This window comes from Halichoeres trimaculatus, unplaced genomic scaffold, assembly GCF_033239565.1.
Source record: "Halichoeres trimaculatus isolate MK-OKI-2021-1 unplaced genomic scaffold, fHalTri1.1 fHalTri1_scaffold_19, whole genome shotgun sequence".
NCBI classification, from domain to species: Eukaryota; Metazoa; Chordata; class Actinopteri; order Labriformes; family Labridae; genus Halichoeres; species Halichoeres trimaculatus.
In genome coordinates, this window is record NW_027437197.1 from 5021029 (window position 1) to 5047747 (window position 26719).

At 40.2% G+C, this 26719-nt stretch overlaps 1 protein-coding gene across 3 annotated transcripts in view; it reads right to left on the bottom strand.

Moving 5' to 3' along the window:
• man1a2 (mannosidase, alpha, class 1A, member 2) overlaps positions 1–26719 on the bottom strand; it is a 151969-nt gene extending 125250 nt beyond the window's left edge. Inside the window, exons 1-2 of one of the 3 annotated variants that reach the window (XM_074694550.1) lie at positions 26433–26719; positions 23405–23937 (exon numbers count right to left, since the gene is read on the bottom strand). In XM_074694550.1, coding sequence (XP_074550651.1) covers positions 23405–23715 — 311 coding nt within the window. In that variant the 5' untranslated portion in view covers positions 23716–23937; positions 26433–26719. Of the gene's footprint in view, positions 1–23404; positions 23938–26051; positions 26114–26404 lie in introns of those variants that run through there. The other 2 variants (XM_074694549.1, XM_074694551.1) reach the window with 2 other exon arrangements.

Genomic DNA, 26719 nt, shown 5'->3' on the forward strand with positions numbered 1-26719 from the left:
GTCCTTGTTCCCTTTATCCTTATTATTTCAGAGTATCTCTCAGTCACAGGTGCACACAAACACATTCATAATCCATTCACTTTCCCCCGCTCTGTATTTCAGGCACACACCTGAGCCCCTCCAGCCTCAACAGCCTCGTCCCTGTGTTCACATCCAGCCTCTCTGACCTACATCATGGCTGGCTGACTAATGCCTTCATGCCAAGCAAAGGAGTCAATCTCCTGTCAGCTGTAAAACAAATAAGCCAGCTTGGTTTCAGCCCGGATAGATGAGGTTTTCCCCAGGTGTGGGAAAAGAGAGTGATGATGGAGAGGTTCAATCACCGGACCTTTAGAGAGAAACATCTAAAGAGATGCTCCCATTTCCCCATTTTTCCTCTTGACAAAAACAAAAACAATACACTGAAGCAATTTTGTGCACAATAAAGGTTTTTGATAGAGTACGCTAAGAGGTAATATATGATCTTAATGGTGACATATGGGGCAGCTGTAACCTTTGTTTTCAAGCTGAGGTAAGAAGACTTCTCCTGGTAGTAAATGGGACTTTCACAATCACAATGCCATCAAGGCTTTGAATGTACAGTGTTTCTTTTTAAAATCACAGAAGTACAGGGATTCTTTTGTTTTAAATATCTAAATCCTGACTCTTTGTTAAAAGAAATGTACCTGGCAATCAGTATCAATACTCAACGGTACCATTTTTTTTAATTTTGTGTGTTCATGCAGCAATAATTAATGAGTTGTTTATAGAAATGCATCGAATATGAAAGTATTTACCGATATTCAACAATGTCAATATTAGTCAAAAAAAAAAAAACAATCTGAGATGATGTGTCGAGGTAGTTCAGTGAGAAAGAGCAGCGTAATCGTGAAAAAAGACGACCATGGACCATGTTTTGGATCAAAAACAGGAAGAGAGACATAAAAGGAGAGGGTCCGCTCTTCTTAGGTAGTTTTGGTGTTTACCATAGACTGTATATAGAGGGGACAGCGTGGCTCAGCTATTTACCATTGTACTGTTTTGAAGCCAATATACCCCCGCTACAGGCGCAGCCATTGAAGCAGTTGTGCAGCCAGAGTCTGCGCAGTAGAGACGATGAGGGATTCTGGGAGAATCTGAGTGGAGCTGGGTGACAAAAATAATAATTGTTTTTTTCTCATGAGAGTCTAATCACTTGACTTTGACTCTACCTCCCGATAGATTTTACAATCCCCGAAAAAAATACACGAGAACGGCAGCTGTCAATCATCGTTAAACGTTACGTAAAACTTAATTTTTAACCTCGTATGACTACTGAAAACTTTTCAGAAAAAAGAGGACTTGAATACAAGACAGCCAAATGTTATCTTCAAATCACCATAACAATCAGACGTGAGAAACATTTCTACCACGTGTATTAATTTTTTAAAGTTTGACCACAGCCCATCTAGAATGACTGGAGAGCTGGATTTTTTAACCTATACTGCAGCCAGCCACCAGGGGGAGCAGTTTTTGTGAAGACCTCACTTTGAGCCGAGCAAGATGTCTTCCTTTTTTTTTACAGTCTATGGTGTATACATAGTCAGAGAAAACAATATTATTTGAGTCTTGAGAGATCGTTCAAGATGCTCTAAAAATGGCCGGCAGCTAATGAGTAAATATCAGCCCAGTTTTATACATAGGCTAATAGCGATATTGAGACTGATATATTGTGCATCCCTACTTTTTTAATAATAAAATCTCATTCTTTTTCAATTTGACACATCTTTTCTTCAATATATAATCTTGAAATGCTGTGTTTATATCCAGCATAAAAAAAATCACGTACTCTTCCACTGCCTCATGGTCACAAGGATGCGTTTAGGTACCTATACATGGTACCTTAATTGAAGTTAATTTGGTTTGGTTGGTACCTATAAAAGCACCACTTTCTAGTCAAAAGTGATACCCACTCATAAAATTTTTATTGAGTTTGAGTTTAAGCTCAAATAAAAACCTCAATACCCTAATGTGGGATACGACTTGAATTGTTTTGAGTACAAGGCAAAAAATGAGTTTACGGAATTTTTGAAGTTAATATTTATTTAAACTATGAAATACTTAAATGTTTACCAGCAGTTTGGTAAATTAAATTACTTCAGAATGAACTGACATTACTATTCAAATGTCGACTTTTACTCCCTGTGGACTGGTAACGCAGCAAAAAACTAAATCTGAACAACAGTGAGAGCAGCCTGACTGGAGCCCCTAGAAAATTGGCGTCACGATAACCAGGAGTCACAGGAAGTGAGTATTTCATTTGTTTCCATCATACATCTAAAAGTCAAGGTTATTAAGTACTTATATCAGCTTTTATTTGATTCCAACATCAAGACACTGGCAAGAAAAACTAAATACTGGTAATATGGACTTAAAGCTGTTTTTAAAATTCAGAATAACAAGATTTAAAAGTTAGGATTAATTATTTACATTCAACAGTTAATGGTAAATAAAAAAAACAACTGTTTAACAGTCCTACTTAAGAGAGAAATCTTAGTGTTGTTATTCTGACAGATTTAAAGACAGGAATATAATTCAGGTTCAAGGGTTACATAAAAATAAATTATTCAAATGTTTGTCTCAGATTAAATTTTAAACAGCAGCTCTTGAAAATCTCAGCGGTAAATCGATTAATTGTTCCACTCTGGAGAAAAGGAAGGTGAAAATGGTTGAAATAACAAAGCTTTGCTCCCAGAACCGTTAACTAATTACCAACCCGAAGTCAAGCCAAAACCCTGGCTCTCAGCTCTCTTATTCCCACTGACTCTGTCCTCATTTGGTCCGTCCACCACCATTACTGCAAATATTCATCGCCTAAAATGGTTTCTAAGAGTCATGACGGAGAAAAAAACCACCACCAGAGCACGGATCCCATTTCCCATCAGCAGCCTGGACATAAATCCAACAGCTGGCGTGTTGCAGCTCTGTTGCAGGGCGCATTTATAATCGGGCCAGTGTGGCTCTGATACAGCTTGTGTGGTTGTGAATACAGAGGGTGAATACAGAATGGATTATTTGAAACTCAAGCCTCCAAAACCTGAGGGCCATTTCTTAATTTGCCGTTGAGTGATTCCACTTTGATCCCGTAGCTTTAACTGACAGGGAGCCATTGTGGAGCGGGGCTGCAGCTCCAGTGTTTGGCAGGGATGGGATTTGTTGAGAAGCTTTGTAGTTAACCATGGTCACCTCGTCCCTGAGGACTGAGAGCCTCTCTCTGTCTCTGTCACCCTGTGCTTCTCGTCTCCTTTCAGCTCCTTGATTCTGCATCTCCTCCACTGAAAACGCTCTGTGTAGCATTCACGCAGACCTATTCAAACCAGTGTCTGCTTTCTTTCTCTGACTTCCAAGGACTTGTCACCACTGCTGCACTCCAGAGAGACGAGGCACGCTCCTGATGGGCAACACCTTTCTGTTAGAGAAACAAGAAGCTGGCACCACAAAATACTCCTTTTTCAGTTCTACTTTTACTCATTTCACTCATTTAAAATCAACACACCGGCTCTCAAAACATCACATGATGTGACTTTCGCTTTGGATTTAAATGTGTCTTTGTTTCCCTCAATATTGACATATCACCGAGCCCAGTCGGTTAATTAATCCATCAGCTATCGATCTGGTTCTTTTTGCAGTCCAGTCGACATTAATGGGTCAGTCCAGCCCCGTTTTGGTAGTGTATCATAGCGTCAATATTAATGACCAAACTGGGGATTGAGTGGAGTAAAATGCAGAACATGCAGGACAAAGAATGAGCTGTTTGATGAAAAGCAGACGTGATATGCTCAGAAATCATGCTCCAATCAATTTAGGAAGCAGGATTTCCTGTTGTCTGTGACCGCTGCAGACTCAAACGCCTGATTTTAAAATAGTAACCATGCAAGAAGCAACGCTTAGAGGCGTTTTCACACATGACACGTTCACTGTGAGGAAGTGGGGCGAATGCTTTAATAAAGGCTAAGTGACTTTGTTTGCTAACGTCACTTCAGGCTAAATTAAATGTTTTATGAAGATTCAAACTACACTGAATGCTTATTTTCGGCATTACATGTGAGCAATAGGAGCTCAGATAATCTATACCTGACTCAAATCAGCATAATTCTGCACAATCAAGACTTTTTAACTTCCTCAAGTGACTTCCAAATGCAATCACAGAAAGTTATGCTAATTTCAGGGTTTACAGCACATAAGGAAAAAATGTCTGAGTGCAATCCCTTCAATTTCCCATCCCTATGATATCTCATTTTAAAACTAATTTCTCCAGGTGCACCGATTCATTTCATCTCCATCCTGTTCTGCTTTTTTTTAAATCTGTGATCACCTGCAGTATTCTGGACACATCTCCCTCCACAGCACGCCTCCTGGATCATCACAGAGCTGCAGCACAGATCAAATGGTGTAACAGACAATTCTACATCTCTTTCACATGCAGAAAAACTGAGTGTTTTTTTTTTCTGATGCCAAAATCAACAACACAGTCCAGACTGTCTAATGAGTGGCATTTAGAAAGATGAATGGACAATTCTTAGACCATTTATCTTACATTTTGTAGCATCTAAAGCATTACTGGGCTGAAATCCTGCCACCTAACGTCAAAAACTCGAAGATGTTTAATTTAAGGCTTCTAATTCAAAGCTTCTTTATGCTTTCAATCATAAATGGTAGGGATGCAGGATACTGGATTTTTTGCACACTCTTCTCACATTTGTTAAGTAATATTTAGGGATACACTGATACCGATCGGCGGTATCAGTGTATCGGTGCCTCTAAAAGCTGGATGGTTATCAGTGGCTATGTGCAGATCCAGGCGACCAGCTCCATGCCTTATTTTTTTTGCAGGCACTTTCGGCTCCTTGATTTGAAATGTGACCTCTGATGTGCTTTCTTTTTTTTTCCTGCATTACCAGTCTACAGGGTGTAAACATTTAAAAAGAACTTGTGTATATTCTGACGCTTCAGCCGCGTTTCCACCAAGAAGACCGGTTCGGTTCGTCTCAGTACAGAGCGCATTTTGTGGCGTTTTCACTGACGTATCCCAGGACAGATCCCCACATGACCAAGACCAGCTGTCCCACTTTTTGGGACCCTTTCATATGGGTGCCAGACTGAACCGATCTGCTCTCGGAAGGTGGAGCTACAACACTGCAGACTGTTGATTCGTCGAAAGAATCGTCACTTACCCCGACAGCAGCTGCATTTCTCCTGGCGGCACACAGACTTCTCTGAAACAAAGCTTGATTGTTCTTTGTATCAAAGAGCTACATGCCAATCACAGAGAGGATGAAAGCTGCATGTCTTCATCTCTGCTCTTTGTTTACTGTGTTGTGTTTTTCTTCTTCGTTGGATTTATTAGCGGGGTAAACTGTGTCGCACTGCTACGTTACGTCACGCTATTGTTTAACAGCTGCGGCTTTCAGCATCTGGCTGACACGACCCCTACCCCGAGAGGGCACAGTTTGCTGTGGAAACACAAATGGGATCAGGCTTAACTGTACCAAACTGTGCCAAACTGTACTGAACTGAACCAGACTGCTTGGTGGAAACGCGGCTTATGTTTCGCTGGGAAACATTTTACTATTTCATAGTTTAAATGAATATTAACTTCAGTAATTCCCTATACTCCTGTTTTGCCTTTTACCCAAAACATTACCAGTATTATGTACCAGTATCAGTAGCGGTATCTGCACCAGAAAAGTTGGATCGGTCCATCCCTGGTAATACTCATTTCTTGTGCAAAATAAGAAAAATATAAACTTGAAACTGTAAATTTATGTAGGATAATTGCTTTCAAACAAAATTAAATCCAAAAATTACATCCTACTTGAAAGCTGGATGATGCTCTTCCTGAAAAACTAATAACATCACCCACAACCAGAGCCAAATATGGGATGACTCAATCTGAACTGTGCAAACAAAATCACAAAAAGTGCAAAAAACACATGAAGCTTCAGCCCATTATTTTATCTTTTTATTATATCAACTGAATTTGGTGTGTTGACCAATAGCCGAAATCTGATGTCTTATTTTCAAGCCACTATTAGCTGATACTGATAACATGCCGATAATAACTTGCATCCCTATGCTATCAATCAGTTATGGTAGGGATGCAGGATGTTGGATTTTTTGCCATTACCTATGCCGATATTTTTTAATCATCGTCTGATGAAGGTTGGATTTCCGCCTGAAATCAATTACAGAGTCACGCTTTGTGTTGACCAAGGACATGCCAGTCACGAGCTCTTTGTTTTTAAATTGAGGCACTAGAAAATGTTTGCGATTCATGTTATCACTTCAGGATGTTTTTTCAGACAGATAAGAAAGTTTTGAAAACGTGTTTATATTCTGTGTACTGTGGTAATGTGGCTTCTCCCTGACATGAAACCCTCTCTGATGTGGAAAATATGCCACGTCTCTGTGACTAACAGCAGCTAATGAAACGTGACGTGCCCACACAGCAGCGTGGTTATCAGTAAAGATGACCTAACGTAGATATAATGATGTGGTATTGACATTTTCCTGCTTACTCAACTCTGCTTCAGGTCATTTTCTGCCTCCTTACTGCACAGTGAAGAGCTCTACTCATATCTTAAGACACACAAACCCTTAACGGCTTCCTATATCTTCATTTGGCTCAAAAAATACTCACAAATGAAAGATGTTAACAAGATGCAGCCTCCTTTCGCCGTCTCTCTGGGGATTTCGGACCAGTTCTTGGTGCTGTTCGTCAGAATTAGCTGCTACTGTTGTCATGCTTGACAGGCCGGTATTCTCCAAAGCGTTGTTACACTGTTGGCTGGAGGCTTGACTTTATAAACAGGCATTTCAGGCCTAGTGATGGACCTGACAGCCATGCACAAAACAAACAAAAAGATGCAAGCGCCTACACTAACACAGGACTCCAGCTTCACAAACACAGAGTCGTGTCTCAAGCCTGTCACACGCCGTTCATCGCTCATATTAACCGGTGATCGTACAGACTTGTTTCACTTATTTATTTAGCCTAAACGACAGAAATCTAATTCTTCTTGGCATTAAAGGAAAATCGTACAGTGTAGCACAGCCTCTGAATCAAAACCACGACTAAAAACGCTTCAAACAGCAGATAAAAGGACACAGCCTGTCACTTCAGCCAGTCTGAGAGTCTGCAGCTGTGTTTTACACAGAGATCAACACGAGGATCACATGAAAAAAAAAAAAAAAAAGGATGGAGGCACAACAAGAGAACAGCAGAGAGGAAATGAGACACAAAGAGCGGACCTGATAAAGAGCAGCGGTGTTAATGAGCAGATTACGCCTGATGGAAGTCCACCCCTCATTCTGCAGGCTGCTCGCTCCAACACACACTGTACCAGATCAAATCTCCCGACAACAGACAAATTAATTAGGACGAGGCTTTGTGAAATGACTGTGAACACGGATCTGAAAGATGAATTTACATTGATAATCTCATTCTGCATGGAGTGATATCTTTTCTGAACTGTCAGAATACAGAGTTTAAACGGAAATCATGAAAGGGCAGAGAGCAGGAAGCAGCAGCATCTGATCAGACGTGGTAGAAATGGAATATTAAATGTGTACGTAAGCTTGAGTCTCTGTTTCTGAGTAATTTAAATATAAAAATCTTTGTTTTTAGACTTAGAATGAGGATTTCATATCTACACTGGAGCAGATGTCATCCACAAAGCCAGCATCGAGCATGACTGCATCGGTTGTGAAGAGGAAAAAGAAGACGATCATGGTTGCTATTGTGCAAAAAAAAATACCTATTGATAGAAGATTTTGATGGCGGGGCAGTATCCCTCCCACTGTTTACGTTATTCACAGAAACACAGAAGAAGAGGTTCACATGAATTACGATAGAGAGCACAGAGGATGATCAAAAAAGGCGACGCAGTGCTTCCAGAGTTTTCAGAACATTTTATCAAAAACAAATCGGCGAAACACGTAAAGAACAAACTGTGTGAGGGAAAACTCTTCTTCAATGGCAGCTCTACGACAACACAAACACCTGAAACGTACATGCTTCAGCAGTTGATTTAAAACAGGGATTCAAACTATTTTGCCAAATAAAAGTGATTAACCGACTAATCAAAAAAATAATCAATAGATTGGTCAACGAAAAAAAAAAAACATCAGTCGCAAATATTTTGCTGATTTTCACTGTAAGCTTTCCTACCAGCAATGTCATGTCGCTGAAATTGCGGCGCTTTTAGTTTTTCAGACTAAGGACGGGTTTTCCAGAGTTTCATGCACCAATCATACATTTTCAGGGGTTTAGGGGATCTGTGATCGGCCTATCCTTACATATGAAACTGATCTTACATACCACTGGGAAGGTCTGACAGCCATTATTGCTTTTTGCTCTGAGTCCTAAAACTCAGGACACTTAACTGGTTGTTTAAGTTGAGCCATAAAGATTTTATTGTTTCACAGGTATTGTTCAATGATTTTCAATGAAATAAGATTGGAACATTGAAGGTCTATGCTGTCAGTTATAAAAAATGAAAAATAAAAATCAGTATCAGCAAGACAGGGTTTTTAAGATCACAGATTGGCCAGGAAATTGTGATTGGTGCACCCCTAATCAACACGCTGGTTGTTCACACATCACATACCAAAACAGTCAATATGGTGGACCACTTGATTGTGTCCACCCAGTTCTTTATGGCAAGAGACGTAAAAACTACAAAGACAGCAATTATAAGAGGAAGAATAGCTGCAGAGATTGAAAATGACGTCTCTAAATTTTTCGCAAATTCGTGTCGTTTATTTACGTTGCCTTTGGTGTGCAAAGGCTTTTAGAATTAGTTTAAGGACTTTTTTAAAGATTACTAAGTGCCTCTACGTTTGTTAAATTGTACAACACTATTAAATTTTGTTTGTCACAGGTAAGCGGATTATTTTTGGAGGTGTCCCAGTCCAATAATGATATCAGATATCAGTCCAATATCAGCAAAAAAACAAGTATCAGATTATATCAGAATGCATCTAAAATCTCTGATATAAGCAGTCCATTCCAGACTCAGCTCCTGCTGTTTTATTTGATTTATTTAGGTTATTTTCTGCGTCTTCAAATGTATTCATTATTTTATTCATTTACTTGTATATTCTTCTGTGTAATGTTAAAATTTCTGCTACCCATTGGTAAATAATAAATGGGTCAGTTTTTCCTCAAACCTACTGTTGCTGACTACTGTTCTTTGTTTGAATAATATCACTTAATCAAGCCTTTTCTAACATGGCAGACATACTACAAAATAAGTAATTAAAGTATGCATGTTTAATGCTGATATCTTATCGGATTAAAATAGGTATCAGCCAATACTCAATGCTGCAGTATCTATATCATATTGGAAGTGAAAATGTAATATCGGGACACCCCTAGTCATTTTCTATGTATCTGGCTAATTGATTGTTGATTTAAGATCAGCAAAATCCAAAAAAAGGACCTATTAAATTTGAATCTGGGACCAGGAAGTATTTGAATAATCAATGACTAACTCAACAGATAAATAAAAACCAGCCTAATAAAAGAGACATGTAAAGTAACAACAGCTGAGGGATCAATATGTTGAAGGAAAAGGAGAAATATGGTGCAGAGCAGCAGAACTCAAGTACCTCATAATCATTATTCAGTACAGGTACTTCAGTCAGTGCACCTTCACCTTTGCCCTCACCTTTAAATTCTTCCTCTGCACAGGTCAAGATGCACTTCACACTTAACCTGTTTTTGCATATGAAGTTATGTTTTCAAAATTCACTTTTTCTGTGCAGGAGAATCTGTTGAGAAGGTCAAATTCAGGGACTGTCACCAAGACTAAAAATCTCCTTTAATTTAGATATTTTGACTCTTAGATTGGCGGTTTGTTGGCGTTCGGTGCACAAACCTGAAATGAAAAACTCTGGCTGAAAACCAAAATCCATCTCCTGCTGTAAACACAAGTTTTTAGAAGGAAAAAACCCTGAAACAACACCAGAACAACAAAAAGCAGTCCCCTTTGCCAGGACCTTGATGTAGGTGGAATTTCAGAGCGCGCTGCCAGCCACTTGGGCAAATAACCAGAAAGTATCTGGAGTGTCTTTACCTTTTAAAGCTCTGGCTGGCAGGTAAAGGGGAGAGCATTTGTAAGATGAAAGTCAAGCATGGAAAATAAACTAAGTGTTATGGCCTGCCTGTTGAACTGCAGGTAGCGGTGCAGAGGTGGAGCTCACGGTTGTAGAAACGACGCCTGGCAGCTTTTACAGCCTGTTTATTACCACATATGATGATTCAAATCAATACGTCTTCTGAATCCTGGAGTTTAGGCTACTGCAAGTATGAAAACACAAAAGAGGGAGTCTCTACTTGACAATTACTGTGTACACCTTTAGTTTGTGCTGAAAGGATGATAACATGTGTTAACAAACACCAGTGTGTCAATGTTTCCATGTGGTTTCACGTGGGACACATTGCGGTCTTGAACAGCTTTCCTTCCCCTGTCACAAAGTCCACCAATGTGTGCACAGCTTAACCTTCAAAACCACACCCATGACCGCACTGTTAAACCTACACAAGCTCAGCGAAGCGTGCTGTGTAAAACCACGCCAGCGTGTACAGAGCCGAGCGTGAGAAGCCACACCCCTCTGGGGAAAGCTCTGTGATTTCAGCGAGCAGGGTGACAGCAGCAATTGGTATTCTCTCCAGCATCAGATAGCTTGACAGCATGTGTTGGAGTGCCCGGCAGAGGTGCACGCACAGGGCTGCTCTTTTATGAGCTGGGGTTCTCACAGAAACACACACCAGACACAAACACACCCCGGCTGAGGTTTACTTTACAGCTGACAGCCGAATGAAGCGTGAAGACACAGAAATGATATCTAAGATTGCACTAAATATGATAAATAACTGCACTTTGATGTTGGCCCAGGCCTCAAATTTGATCTGCGGGGCTTTGATGCTGATTTATGGCCGTATCAGAGCACAAAAGCAAAGCAACACTAACAATAACTGGCAAGGCAATAAGTGGTGAAACCAGGTTACTCGCGGTCACAGCAACAAACTCCATTATGAGAGGGATGCAGCGTGGAGACTGTGCTTGTACATTTCCCTCCACCTTTGGCTGTTTGGGGACATTACATGAGTCACTTGGCTTTTCATCTTGGTAAAATGTAAACAAGTTCACACTGTGGTGTCCACACTTTAAAACACGGAGGCAGCAGCAAAACATTTAACCTTTAAGAGGATTACTGGGGAAATTAAAGCAACAAAAGAACACGCATCACTGATTCATGTGAGGGAACTCTGTGACACGATTCTGCAAAAAGTTTAGGGTGGGGCGCAGATGGCCTAGCCGTCTAGGTTGCACCCCATGAGGTTTGCCCTTGAGCGGGTGGCCTTGGTTCGAATCCAGCCTGTGGCCTGTTTCCTGCATGTCGTCCCCCACTTCCACTCTGTTTCCTGCTTCAAATTGAAGGCACAAAAAGCCCGAAACTGTAACCTCACAAAGAAAGTCCCAAACTGGTCCCGATAGACCTCTGCGACACTGGAGTCGACATCATATCACATTACAGAATGTATATTTTATGACAGGAAAAGAGATGCAACAATAACTTCATGCATGAGCGAGTTCCTACTCATGCGGACGCCCAGGTCCAGTGACTGAGTGAACCCAGCCACTGGAGACGCCACTGGAAGATGATCTGATGTCTACTGGACCGTGGGGCAAACAATTCCTCCGGAGTACGGATACTGCAGGGCCAACTTGAGCTTTCTTCAAACAGAAAAAGACTGTTTATTTTCCCCTCAGCCGGGAGGAGGATACAGACAGAATCCCAAAACTGGTACCTCTGAGCTGTTTCCTGCTGGCCCACAAATGAAGCTGAAGTTGCTTCGCAGAGAAAATCTTCATCACAATGAGCCTCACGTTGCCAGAGGAATACCGTATTATTGTGGAAAAGCAAAGTGGGCTTATAAAACACAGGAAACTCACAGAAATATGGCTCTAACTGTTGATCTCTGAGTGACACAGCCACAGACACAAACTGTGGTTAAATTTGGTGGCAGATGGTGACCCTGTAGAAACCTACTGGGGGCTTTGGCAGCGCTCACTCTGTGCGCTCATGTTGTAGTTTTTCAAATCTGGACTAAATAACTCGATTCAGAAAATGTTTCAGATGCTCTGAGAGTGAATGTGTGAATATTCCTCGTAAAAAAATCTATCAGTCAAACTTTATAAAGCACTTTTCATACACAACAGTGGCAACACATTGTGCATGACAAAAGAAAATAAATAAATAAAAAATATAATAATAATAATAATAAAAATAATCTATAAGGTACCTTTTATAGGATTTTAGGGCAAAACAACATAAAGTGAAGTCTGTTAAAAATCAATCTATAACTGAAATTGTTACGGATGGGTGACTACCAATACCAGGTATAGGTATCAGCAGGGATGGGTACCGAATTAGGTATTTTTATAGGTACCAACCAAATTCTGTCTAAAGTGCCGGGTACCGATTCAAGTAAAATCAAAAGGTAACAAATAAAGGTGCCAAAACACATCCTTGTGACTGTGAGAAACTGGAAGAGTAGATGATTTTCCATGCTGGACATGAACACAGCATTGCAAGGTTATATATTGAAGAATAAATATATTAAACTGAAAACTTTGAGATTTTATCGTTACATAAATTGATAGTTTTTTACCACATGAACACAAAAAAAGTACCAAAAATTGGTATCGTTGAGTACTGATACCGATTGCCAGGCATCGGTATCTAGGGATGGGTCCCTTTCACATTGGAAACGATACGGTACAAATGCCCGGTACCTGGCATTCGGTATTGGTACTTAACAGTACCATTTTCTGTTACTTTTTTGTGTTCATGTGGTGAAAAATATCAATTTAATTCAATCTAATAATAATAAAATCTCAAATTTCTTTAATTTAACATATTTTTTCTTCAATACATTTTAACCTTGCAATGCTAGGTTCATGTCCCGCATAGAAAATCGCCTACTCTTCTATCCCTCACAGTCACAAGGATGTGTTTAGGTACCTTAACATGGTAACTTTTGATTTTACGTGAATTGGTACCCGGTACTTTTGACAGAATTCGGTTGGTACCCGGTACCCATTTCTACTGGTATTGTATCATTTCAAATGTGAAAGGTACCCATCCCTAGGTATCAGGCCAATACCAACCTTATTTCAAGGTATCGGTACTCGAAAAGGCTGCCAATACAATAGGTGCCCTATAGCTGTACACGAAGCCCTTGTCTGTTTCAGAAACAGACAGGTGATGTCGAGGGAGACTACATCCATGTTTTTTTTTTTGCACTTTTATTAATTCATTAAAAGCTTATCATTAACTTCAAAGGATTTTTTGTGTTTTATTTCAAACTTAATGTCAGAGTGACTGTGCTGTCTTTGTAAGAAATTTCCTCTTGCTGTTAATTGAAATTTAATTTATCAAAATTACCGGTGGTATCAGTGCTTAGTATCAATGGGTACATAATAGGGAGTCCTCATACTGGTATCAGCCTGAAAAAGTGGTATTGAGCATCTCTACAAAATATTAACTTCATTTGACTTTTATAGCTGTAATTATAGAATATCTTCATCATTTCATCCAAAATCAAACTTATACATCTGTATTGAGATTAATTAAGAAGTTTCATTATTTCTCATCATAATTCCTGACGTATAAAACACAAGCTGCTTAAATTAGTTCATGTTAAAAAAATAAATAAAATGACTGTAACGATAAATCAATTTTCAAAAAAGCACTTGACTTTATTTCTGAGCCGGCGGCAAAAGCACTCAAAATCCCATTTAAAGAAAAATCAATCCCAACATGCAATTCATGACCGCGTTTCAGTGAAGCGATAATAAAACAACTCTCACAAAAACATCCATCATCATATTCTCCTTCATTGTGCTGCGGCCTGAAATGTAATTAATAACAATAATCATGTAATCAAAATATCAGGCAGCCCTTCTTTAAGCGTTTGTGACAGTGATGCAGATAAAGCTGTTTACATCCTCTTCCTCAGTCGATTATAATCTGGTTGTCTGGAGGCGCTGTGACTTATGTTCTGTTATGTAAAACAATCTGCTTCTGCAAAATACAATATTCAGTCCACGCTAATACCTCACTGTCAGTCATGATGTTTCCAATACCACAAGACGACGGACGTTCCCCAGCCTCCTTATTGCTGCTGCAGCAACGCTGGACCGAAACGTCTCAGCTTCTGTCAACATGTCAGCCTGACAGCCTGTATGTGGACGTACAGCTCACGGCTACTGTAATATTATTTTAGTCAGACCACAAAGAAAAAAATGAGGCAGGGTTTTGGACGGCTACACACCAGAGCAACACATCTGAGTGATTTATGGACTTCTAGAGGAGCTGTGTTTGAAGAGGATCATATGAATCTAAAGACGACGAACAATCCTTAAACACGAACACTAGAGATGTTAAAAATGTCCATTAATGAAGCACAAATCCATTTTCAAAAATCTGTGTTACCTGTCTCTGCTTTGAAATAGGGATAAGCAATGATTTTCTAATATTTGAACAGTCATTAGCATCAAACAAATTAAATAGTTCATGTGACGATGGCTTTGTATTGTCTGCAGCAGATTGCAGTTTTATGCCAAAGTTGTTGCGCATCTGGGACAGGAAGTTGTGCACAGAAACCATCTAAAATGCCCAGTGACTTTCAAAATAAAACAAACCAGATCGTATCTAACTTGACTTAATGAACGGAGCCAGACCAGGTGTCATCAGGTTGGAGGATTTACAGCCAAAACAAGAACGAGGAGACTAGGGGTTGGTACCTTTCACATTTAAAACGATGTGGTACTGATGCCCGCTACCTGGCAATCAGTTCCAGTACTCAACAGTAGCAATTTTCGGTACTTTTTTGGTTTTATGTGGTAAAAAATATGAAATATGAATGAATATGAAATAGTTAAATAATAAAATACCTATTTTTTTCAATTTGACATATTTATTCTTCAATATATAACCTTTCAATGCTGTGTTCATGTTCAGTATGGAAAATCTACCACTCCCTCACAGTCACAAGGATGCGTTTAGGTACCTAAACATGGTGCTTTTTGATTCCACGTGAATTGGTACTCAGTACTTTTGACAGAATTCGGTCAGTACCTTTAAAACTACCTAATTTGGCACCCATCCCTAGAGGAGATTCTCATAAATAGATTGGGAAGTGTGGGAACTTTTTCGAGAATATAAAACGAAAATGAGGTGGAGTGCCAGCTCTGAAAGTCGTCAGCAACTGTGCTCAGCCACATCTGTCTCTCTGTAACCCCAACACAGTCGAGACAGATGTCTGTCTAACTTGAGTCTGGTTCTGTCCGAGGTTTCTGCCCATTAAAGGCAAGTTTTTCCTTGCCATTGTAACGTGCTAAATGCTGCAAAGTCCTGTACTCATGGTGGATTAAAATGAGACAAGACTCTTTATCTTGTCTTGATGTTGGATTTCTGCTAATAAAATTTAATTAACATTTACGGGTCTAGACCTGTAAATTGATTGATTGATTGATTGATTGATTGACATGACAGCAGAAAGTGCGGCGATATCCGCAGAACAACAGTAAATGGTCGGCTTCGTCACACAGGAAGTAATTTTGATGATCAAGGTGCAGAGCATAACAGCCCTCTCCATCTTTGTCAAAGTGTAATGTAATTATTCCTCGCATCATTTTCGAGAAGGTTGCGAGCAAATATTGAACAGTTCTTTTGCTTGAAATGCTCATCCCTACTTTGAAGCAGTATCACATAGTGGGGCAAACTTCTCAGTCTGTAGCTCTGATCTTTCAAAAATACTGAAATTGCAATAAGATCTCTGCTGCTATGTCTTCATTCAAAGCTTAAAAACAATTAAGACAGTACAGCAGATGTTATCTTAACCTCAAAAGAGGAAATAAAACATTTCTGCTAAACAGTCTCGGTGTCAATCGTGCAAACAGATGATTAATGAGGAACTGGACATTTTCAACTTGGGCTTTTGGTTTCACTTTGGTTTCACTTTGGTTTCTCTTTGGTTAAATGAGGTTTGGAAGCACCTCTACTTCCAGTATTAGAAAACAGGGCTGGGACAATATGCTTTTCCTGATTCTATTCTTTTATGATTTTTAGGGTGCCAATTCGATTAAGACTGCAATTCTTCAATGTTACCAGTTTATGTTACTTTTAACTCACTTTTTGAACACCAGGCCATGTAAAAAAGTTGAACGATTATGATGTCTACAGACTATATTTGGAGCCATATTTTCCCAAAAAATCAACATCACGTGAGTCAGTCTGTAGGATTTATTCAGGGTATCTGACATCTCAACTTTTCTGTAACCCTGCTTATTAAGAAATGCTAAAATGAAGGACTTAAATTTGAAAAAAAAAAAATTAACAAAAAATCCTGAAAAATCCCCTACTATACAATGACTTTTTCTCCCACCCTATTAGAAAAGAAGAAGACCTTCCCAATAAAGACAACACTTACAGTCTCACTACATCCTGGACTATACACTAACATATAGTTAAAGCAGCAGAATTTAAGTCCTTAATAGGTTTCCTTGAGTCTCTCAGCAGCAGTTTGAGCTCCAGGCGTGTCCAGTAAAACCAGTTTAACCTCTAACCCATCTGTTGACTCCTGTTACACAAACATGTGAAAGAAAAGACCATCCTAGAGAGCATCCTCTGAGGTGTTAACAGCTCTTACGTGATGGAAAAATGTGTACGTCTACCAGCCGAGGAATACTACAGCACAGGAAGCGATTTAAAGACGTCTCTAGCAGGGAACTGGTGACTAAGTATCAAACAAATTGAGGCTTTTTAAAATTACATTTCCATCCAAAACTTGTTTAAAAGAAACACAAAAGACGGTTCAAACCAAAATGAGCCGTCTTTTGTGCCCGATCACCCTGTGACACATGAAATTCTGCTTTTTGAACAGCTTTTAAAAGACGGCTGACAGCGGGAACCTGTGAACAAAGGGCAGCTTCTGTGAGGCTTTTTGTGGCAAAATAAAGTAAAGGTGAAATTATTACGAGGCCGCCTCTGCTCCTGAGGCTCTTTTAAATGCTAGCTCGCCTCTTTTTCCACGGGGTGTTAGAACCTTGGTGCTCTGGAGCACACAATGAGGAATTTAAGAACGGCTGAGGCTGCTGCAGAATGAAACTGAAAACACTAACATTCACCGCCATACATAATGCAAAGTAAAGCAGAGGCAAACAACAGCAAACACTGTAGAGGGAATTCAGTCAGAGTGTATTTTGAGACTTTTAATTTGCATAAAAGTGAAGCTGAATGGTTTTAAAAGGTTTCTTCTCCTTACTCATCTGTCTGATCTCACGTTAGAAAGTCAGCAGCCTTTAATGCGATCGTAAAATCGGAAAGAAGTATCTGTTTTAAAAGCTAAATCCAATGAAAAAGCTCATGTAATAATTCTTTCATAGCTATTTAGGTTTGTCTAAAGGTAGGTGTTTTCCTAACAAAAAAAAAAAAAAGTGAACTGTTAAGGGAATAATCCTGCTCAATCATCACTTCTGGGCTTCTTTACTCGTGTGTCAGTGTCTGTGTCTGCTTCAAACCCCCTTCTCAGCCTGGATGTTGATGTTTTGGTTGTAATGCGACGTTTCTGGGCGAAGAGTGACAATGGTTACATCAGCCAATGTACTAGGGATGTCCAGACGTAGATTTTTTGACTTTCGATCTAATTTTTTCATGATACGTTTTGCCAATACCGATTCAATACCTAGACTTTCAGACTGTTAAAAATAATGCAACCAGTATTACATAATTATCCTTTTTTATTTTGCGTTATAAAATGAACCGTATCGCAAAAAACTTTGTCCCTCAACCAGGGCATAATAAAGAACCCAATATACTGATAATACTAATAATAAATAACATAAATCCTGGATAGTTCAAAATCAAAAGCCATAATAAAACTCTATTTTATAAAAGAAGTTTTAAAAAATAGTCAATAGATTAAGAAGAGAACCTTGCTAAACTGGGCTAAACTTTGCACAAAAAAAAAATACTGACTTGGGCTAGTGAGTGTGTTCACGTAGGACCTGTTGGAGGCTGTGGGTGTGGGCTGCCGCTGGCACTGAGCCAAGGAGGAGGAGCCCAGTTTGAATGTTGTGTTTATAAACAGGTAACGAAAATTCCTGCAGACCCTACCTTTAAACATTTGAAGCCTGAATGATACTGTCATTCCACCGATACCAATAATTAAAATTCATTCAGCCTTTCAAAAAACTCCCAATTGGCACAATTCAGTGTGTTTATAATTCACCACTGATGTAGAAATATCATATATCAGCTAGTGTTGCATGCTGAGGCAGTCTAGTTAGTACAACTTTTAGAACATGAGACAAATACTCAATCAAAGAGGAGTACTGGTGACAGAAAAATGTGCAGTCAAAAGGCTGTCAGCCGGGAATTTTGTCTTTTTCTATTGACAAAAAGACTCAAAACAGTTGATGGGTGGAAACAGTTGGCAAGTAATAAATTGATTGTTGAAGATAAACTGGGATTTAGAGGCATTAAAAGCCCGCAAATGCGTACTAATAACATGTTGGTCCAGATGCTGCGATAACAGCTGGAGTCTCCTCTCATCCCGGCTATAAACGACTCTCTCCAGGGAAATAATGAACATCTCCAATCCTCACATGCTCCATGTAAAACACTTAAGAGTTCCAGTTACAAAGCAAAGCACCGAGAGCTCTGCGCTGTCTGCTGCTCCTGAGCTGCTGGTCTGAAATAATAACCTTACTTTGAGCTCAGAGAGAGGAAAAATTAAAAGGCATCACGGGGGAAGCAACACTCCACGGTCCCTACTGTGAAGCTGTTTGAGAAACTGTTTTAAACACCTTTCCCAGCTCCGAGTGCAACTAATGACCTCCTGCAGCAGCATGGAGGAGACCTTCCCCAGAAAACCCTCCCTCTAACCTGCTGTTCGGTGTTTTGTGCATTCGATTATTAGCGCAAGATTGATGTTTCCCTCTTGAAATCGCACATTTCTTACAAACATTCACAGCGCCGTCTCATAATCATCAGGCGAATGTTTGCGGGGTTGTGTGTTGGAGAACAGCCAGATGTGCTGCATCAGAAGAAGAAGAAACCATTGTTTCGTTACTGTACACCAAACCAGCTTGTTCTCACTCTGATAACATTTATCAGAGGCGCACATCTAGTTATGCAGAACAGAACAGTGACAAATGTCGTACAAGATTTCTAAAACAACAAAAACGAAGATAAGCTTACGTTTCCTTCTACAGCAGTCAAATGGAAACCTTGGGTGCTCTGAGTATTTTTCATTTCAGTCAAAACACGCCTAAAAAGAGGTTGAATAAGTCTCAGCATTCTGTTTCCGTCTAACAATGCAGACAGCATGCTAAAAATGCAGCAGGAATGCTGTGAGACTGAGAAACAAAGGGTGCGTTAGATTTTCATCCCTACTCTCCATGTCAAGTTTGTGGACAGAATATTAGAAGTGGGACAAAATGAAAATTGATACGCCAGGGCTAAATATTGATGTTTTAACTGGAAAAATTCTGTGCTTTTAATAGATTTTCTTGCCAATGTGACTCACCATTAATGACTCTAATGAGGGGAACGTGAACAGCAGGTAACAGACCAAAGAAGAAGAAGTTAACAGCTGTATAACACCAGAAGAAGACAGCAAGACGTCAGATCTCAGGGAAATTAATCGAAGAGCTCAATCAGTTGTGCGTCCGCTTATTCCTTTAACCCTTTAACTACCTCTCAATTTAACCATTTAACTTTCATTTTTAAATACAAAGGGATATAACGTCAATTTCAATTATACACTTGAATTCAGAAAAACCTTTCTTTATCAATGAGGGGAAATTAAAGGCACATTAAGCAGTTAACACTGTGAATAACTATGGACAAAATTAAGACAAATAAAAACAGCAAAGAGTTCAGTATTGGGCCACCTAAAAAAAAAAAATTTTTTTTTGGCAGAGAAGAAAGCCAGAAGTCTGAATTTTTCTCAGAACTCTGAGATTAAAGTTATAATTTTGACGTTTTTCTTAGAAAAAAATAGTACCATTAGAAAAATTTGGACTTTTTTTAGTGGCCCAAATCCTCTTCCATACTTTAACATTCCATCCAAGAAAAAAAAAATAGAAATAGTTTAAAAAAATAATAATAATAAAAGAAGAAAGTCAGAAGTCTGAATTTTTTCTCAGAATTCTGAAATTTAAGTTAGAATTTTGACTTTTTTCTCAGAAAAAAAATAGTAAAAATAAAAAAATTTGGACTATTTTTATTTTTTAGTGGCCCAAATCCTCTTCCATATTTAACATTCCATCCAAGAAAAAAAAATAAAAAATAAAAAATAATTGAAAAAAAAAAAGTTATTTTTCCATTAGATATAAAAATTAGATACGCCAGATAATTTTTTAAATTATTATTAAGTGGCCTTAATCCTATTCTGTGCTTAAACATTCCATCCAAGAAAAAAATAAATAAAAATAATTTGAAAATAAATAAACAAGTATTTTCCCATGAGATATAAAAAATAGAAAAATCCTCCACCAATTGATTGAGCAGCAAGTTAAAGGGTTAAAGAATAAATTTCAGGTCACAGGATTTTTTGTCTCTGCTCTGCTGTATTTTTCCCTCCTATCGTTGCATCCTCATGTGACTACAAGGAAAAAACCCTGAATTCCCCAACGTGTGGGGAAAAACAGCCTGTTTCATGAATAGAGCATCTAGAAACCCACTGAGCCTAACATTCAACAAGCAATTAAAGAGATTTTCTGCATTTTTCTACTTGTGCAAAATGTTAATGTTCTGCAGCAAGAAATATTTTGAGTTATTCAACAAAAAACTTCATGATTTCCAAGAATTTGTTCACCATTTTGATAGAAAATCCAGGGAATTAAAGGCTGTGTCTGCTTTACTGGATGAAAAATAGCTCCCAGCTCTTCTTCGCCAGCTCACAGTCAATAAATCAACAGTTTACTGAGATATAAATATGATAACATTCCTTTGAACGTAACTGCAGTCAGTCGGGAATAACAATCTGGTCGGGGCATGTAACTTGTCCAGCTCAGCAGATTTTAAACAGCACAAGACACTTAGAGAACCCAAATATGAATCTGATTTAGGAGGAGGGAGAGGAAAGCTGGAAAAAGGATGGCTGGCTGGCGGCCAAAGAGGCTGGACAAACCAAATGACAAATGTAAAAGCTGCAGCCAAAATTTACCAGCATTTGGCTCTGGGTGGGCAGTAATTTCCAAGCCTGTTTAAGCAGTTACTAAAGCTTTGCAAACAGCCTGTGTGTTCTAGCTCATCAAGTTCAACCGCCACGTCTGCCCCTGGGACGGTGCGACAACAGAGGCCAAAGAGCTTGAATTTCTGTTGTACAAGAAGTTAAACAATTAGACCCAATGCAAATACGGAAGGTCAGAGCATGCAAAACGAACAGCAGCTTCACAGATGATGATGAAGGAAAGGAAAATACAAAGACGTGTAAGTGTAAGTGTCCAGGAGAAGGAATATCACCCCTCAAGCTCTGCAGTAGTGAAAAAATGATGAGTTTACATAAACCTACTCAACAGTGTATTAGTGAGTGACATAACAAAGGAGAAGACACAGAAACAGAGTAAGGAATATGCTCCGTCAAAACTAAAAAGCAAAGCAGACTTGTAACTCCTTGTGTCAGAGATGTCAGGGAAATAAAAACAAGTCTGACACAAGTGGAAAATTCTCCTGCTTCCCTGAATCCAACTTCATTAATCCACCTTCCCCAGAAGACATTGACCTTTGGTTTGAGCCCTGTTTCATCAGCTCTGTGTAAGCCAAATGAAGACGTGACTATCCCAATGCACTTCCTGTTTACACGCAGATGTGCAAGCTCTCGTTACCCCAGACTTGGGTACTGTCCGCTGGTTTGTTGGTTTGTTTACAAGACATAAAACTGACCATAAAAACTCAGGAGGCTGTGTCTTCCAAAGTACAGGAAAATCTCTGAGTCAGACTCATTAACCAAATGGACTGAATAAAAAATGCTCCTTAAACCTGAACAAACAGTCACACCACAGACACATTCTGGGTAAAGTCTGGAGCATATAAAGTAATAGAAGTAGTATTATTCAATATTTAAAGGGGACATATCATGCTTGTTTCTCCTTTTCACTATGCCAGACTAGGATGCCTGTAAAGCATTTCTGCCCTCAGTACAAGTCATTTAGTTCCTTCATTGTCCCACGATAGCGTTCTCAATATCCTCATTTTAGGCCATTCTGAAGATCTTGTTGAAACGCTCCGTTTGGAGAATGACCTCCAGTAACCTCGCAACGTCACAGCCCATCGTGCTCTGATTGGTCAGTTCTATCAGAGGGGCGGAGGGGGTAGAGCCAGGAGGCAGTTTTTGCAGCATGGTAGTTTTTACAAAATCGCCACATTGAATGGAGCAGACCGAGCGAGTTTGCTGTTTGCCAAAACTTCACCGTAAGGCATTGATAGCACTAATAAAATGGCAGAGTGTAGGATACGTCCTTTTGTATTGGACCCCGAGTCAGACCCGGATGGTTCTGCAGCTCAGGAGGAAGAAAATCCACCTGGACACAGATCATCTCAGGACGCTTCAGTGTGGTGAGTCAAATCGCTACTGTAACATGTATAGTTTATACGTGGAAATATAGGCAGACTTCACCAATAAACTATTTCTATAACAGGGCTCCATCCTGCTCCTTCACTTTTCCCTGTCTGTTTTATCCATCGTGCTGAAAGTGTAGTCTAAAGATCGCCTCTACCGTCAGTTCCTCACTATGTTATTACCGCAGCATTATTGTGGTCCAGGTTCCCAGTGCATGTCAGAACAAGCATGCAAATATCACAGTCTCACAAGTATTACGACGTCTGCTAAAACTACAGTGTTTTAACTGCTAATTCACCATGTAAAGCCGAGCTGCTCAGCAGAGCAGAGTCCCTGCATCCAGCACTCAGTAAAGTTAGCCAGAGCTAGTAGCGAGCTGTATTAATACTCGGCTCTTGGTGGGTGTATCCCTCAGTGGCTGTTGTGTGACTAACTGACATCACAGAGGAGGAGCTGCTTTATCAGATTACTCCAATAAAAAGAAAGGATCCTCGTGTCGTCACAACGGTTGAAATCTCGCGGCCAAATGGCAATTACCTATTTTCAGAGGCATCAAATCTCGTTCTAGGATATCAGAAAAAATACAATATCTCATTTTTTGAAAATTCAGGGGGTGAAAGGTCTTGTTTTCAAATGTATTATATTATATGTAAGTATTAAATCATGGATCAGCATGATATGTCCCCTTTAAGACCTCTGTGCAACACGGCAGAAAGCATCACATTTCCTCCGTCAGCTCACCTGTGTCTGTGCTCGTCATGTCCACCCTGTCCGTGTATCACCGGTCCAGACGCATGCTTCCCCTCTTTGGGAGGGTCAATATGAGGGATGAGCACATCCTCCAAACCCAAGTCAAAGCGCTTGTGCTTGGAATTGTCCGGGAGGAAGAAGAAGGCCCCGAAGCATAATGTGATGAAGGCACTAAGAATGAGGAGGAGGATGAACTTCTCTGAGAGCCTCAGCGTAGCCCTGTGGTGCGGGAAAGAGGAGGCCCCTGGCGACAAAGTGGGTATCCTGCGGCCCGACAGCGGCAGGAGAGCCGGGGTCGTCATGTTTGACTGTTGGAGGGAACTTGCTGCTTGAGGGGGGAGGGGCGGGGGGGATCAAGGGTGGGTGGGGTAGGTTCACAAGTGCCACAGGTGTTGTTGTAGCAGCATGCACAGGCTGGTTGACTTTATTATCTCATCCCGGCATTGATAAATCCAGAAACAGAAAAAGGCCGGAGTCCCTCAGCAGAGGAGAGACTGGTCAGCGGGAAAATGGTCATGACGAATCTGAAAAAAGACAGAAACAAAGAGTTAGAGAGCGCTCGCTACACAGAAGAACATCATTCACAGCTTTGCAGACATTTGTCTCCTACATTTGTTCTGTACTGTATTTCAACAACAAGATAAATCCCTCTCATGTGTAATAAACCTTCAAGACAATGAAGCAGATTCTGACATTCCTCTAATTATTCTGTCTTCAACCACGATTTAAGGGCGGTTAACCCTTTACATCATTTTCTTTAACTGTCATCACTGTAACCCACGTAACCACAACTACCACCTCTCTGCTGAGCTTCCTGTCAGCCCAACAGAGCTGAATTACAATCAAAACACACATGGGGAACTGTTGAGGACATATCTGAAATATCAGAGCAATAAACAATCCTCCTGCATGGTATTGGGAGGGATTTAACAACATGCCATCTAAAAAATAAATACTTTCCAATCTCTGGCTCACCCACACACACACACACGAAACACTTAATCCTTCAGCCATGAGAGAAATGACAAACATATTTTTCAGGAGCTTAAGGTATCAGGAGGCTGTGCAATATCTGTGAAACCATCACCAAACAACCGGACAGTGCTTCTGGTATCATCTCTAAATGAACCCGGCTCTCTGTTTTGCGGTTGTGTACTGAAAATAACACTTGGGCATATATTGCAACAAATGGCAAACAATGGCAGAGATGAAGAGCAACATTGGCCTACATACAAATCACTGTGCCACTGGTATGCACCACAGTCGACTGCAGGGATATGTCATTGCTGTGGCAATCCTTTGGAGAGCATGGTGAGATAAAGAAGCTAAATAAAACACTTGGGGTGAGCTTATTGAGAAAATTCTGGTTTTATATCTTTGGCTGATTTTTGTTGCATACTTAATTTTTGTTGACTGTGAATTTTCCCAATCTGTTTCAAGCAGGATGTGTTTGCAGACCAGGGATCACAATTCTGAGATCCTTAATGATTGCAGTGGCACTTCCTAGTGTACTGGATTGCATTTCTAGTCTCTGATGTTGCCTTTACTCTACGCCTCTATGTGTTGATCCCCAAAACTGTAGCCTCCAGCTCTACAAACACATAATATTGTCAGGACCAGGATCCCAAATGGACCTTCATTCTAAAAACATTAGTAAAATTGTTCAGGTCATTAAGGGTTTCATTACACTATCTTCAAGTGAGCGGAAATTCAATTATACAAATTTACAAGGCAACTTGTGTCAAAGTACCTGCTCATTATGGCAACAGGAATACTAATGCAGCACTGGATGAATGATTGGATCCTTTAAAGAGCTGCATAATACAAAAATCTATCAATTAATCTGTGTTTTTCCTCATTGAAATTCATTAAGTTTTAATAGTACAAGCAAAAACATCTGGCTCATGCTTGTGGTGTTATGACACTGATGCAAAGCAACAGATATCGGCTGCTGCAACAGTGGATGCCAAATAATTTGCTGATGGCTGATATTTGTCATCAGGCCCGATGTTGACAGATGCTGATGCGTGCATCCACAGAAATTCACTGCAATCATAGGACCTGCGTTTTAAGCGCTAAATATATATCCTTATTAGCAGCACACGCTTGTGCTTTTTCCGATAAGCACAGGCTGTATTCCTCAGTGCAAAAAGACAAGGAGCAAAATGTCCAATTCTGCTCTGCCTCTGCCCCCAAGTTGATGCGAAGGATGGATGGAAATAAAACGAACAGCTCCTCAGAAATACTGACAGAAGCGGTGGTTTTACTGCATGGAAGCCCATTGCTTGCTACTGTCAAACGCATGAATGTCTGACTGATTCTTGTGTTAAATCCAGTAGTTTTCCGTCAGGTCTGTGTGAAGCTACGATGTCTCGTCGTCTCCTCACAGAATACCAAGTTCATTCTGTGACAGAGGTAGCCTGTGTGAGCTGGTCAGCCGACACAAAATGCTAGCTAGCAGGCGAACCACAGGCTAACCTATGCGGCTGACACTGGCTAGCATTTAACGCGCACAGCGAAAATTGAACACATCTACGAAACAGAAACACGAGTGATAAACAAATTAATACAACCCGATATACATATTTGTGTCAGCTCACATTTACTACCCCACAGGTGATATAAAGTGGGTTCTAACCTGCTAGCTATTTGGCTAGGTGGCTAGCGCTAGCCGACAGACAGTATGCTCTTGATGAAAGCGAACTGACGCGGCAGAAAATTCGCTCCCATTCATTGTGTATTGCAGGCGACTAATTCGCTACCCAAAGCATGATGGGATACCAACAAACGCGTCCACTTTCTTACAGCTTCTCTCCCTCAAAATGTCATATTCGTCTCTTTAAAGAAAATAATGGTTTGCTGTCACGTAAAAACACCTTTTGTGAAAGTGGTATGAGCAGAAAAGACGCCTGAATTCGAAACAACTACTGGGGATCGAGACAGGGCGGACGCGAAGTCTAAGCGAACTGGACGCGTGCAGTGTGTCCGTACCGAGAGACGGTCTCTGCTGCATCACCACCTTTCTCATTTGCTCGGTGAAAATCGATGCCAGTCAGGAATCCTTGTCCGCCTGATAAAAGAAGTCCTCGTGGCAGTTGTCCTCATGTCCACGCGTGGTACACCGTCATATCCCTGCTCCAAATGAACGTATGAGGGTGAATTCAGAGCCACATAGCGTCACAGCTCCGCGGACGATGGGAGGATGTTGATGAGTGGCCGCTCTGTCGGACTGCAGCGACGGACTGACTGCCTGAGCTGCTGCCGCTCTGCGATCCAGCATCAACTACTCAGCCTGCCCCAGTTAGG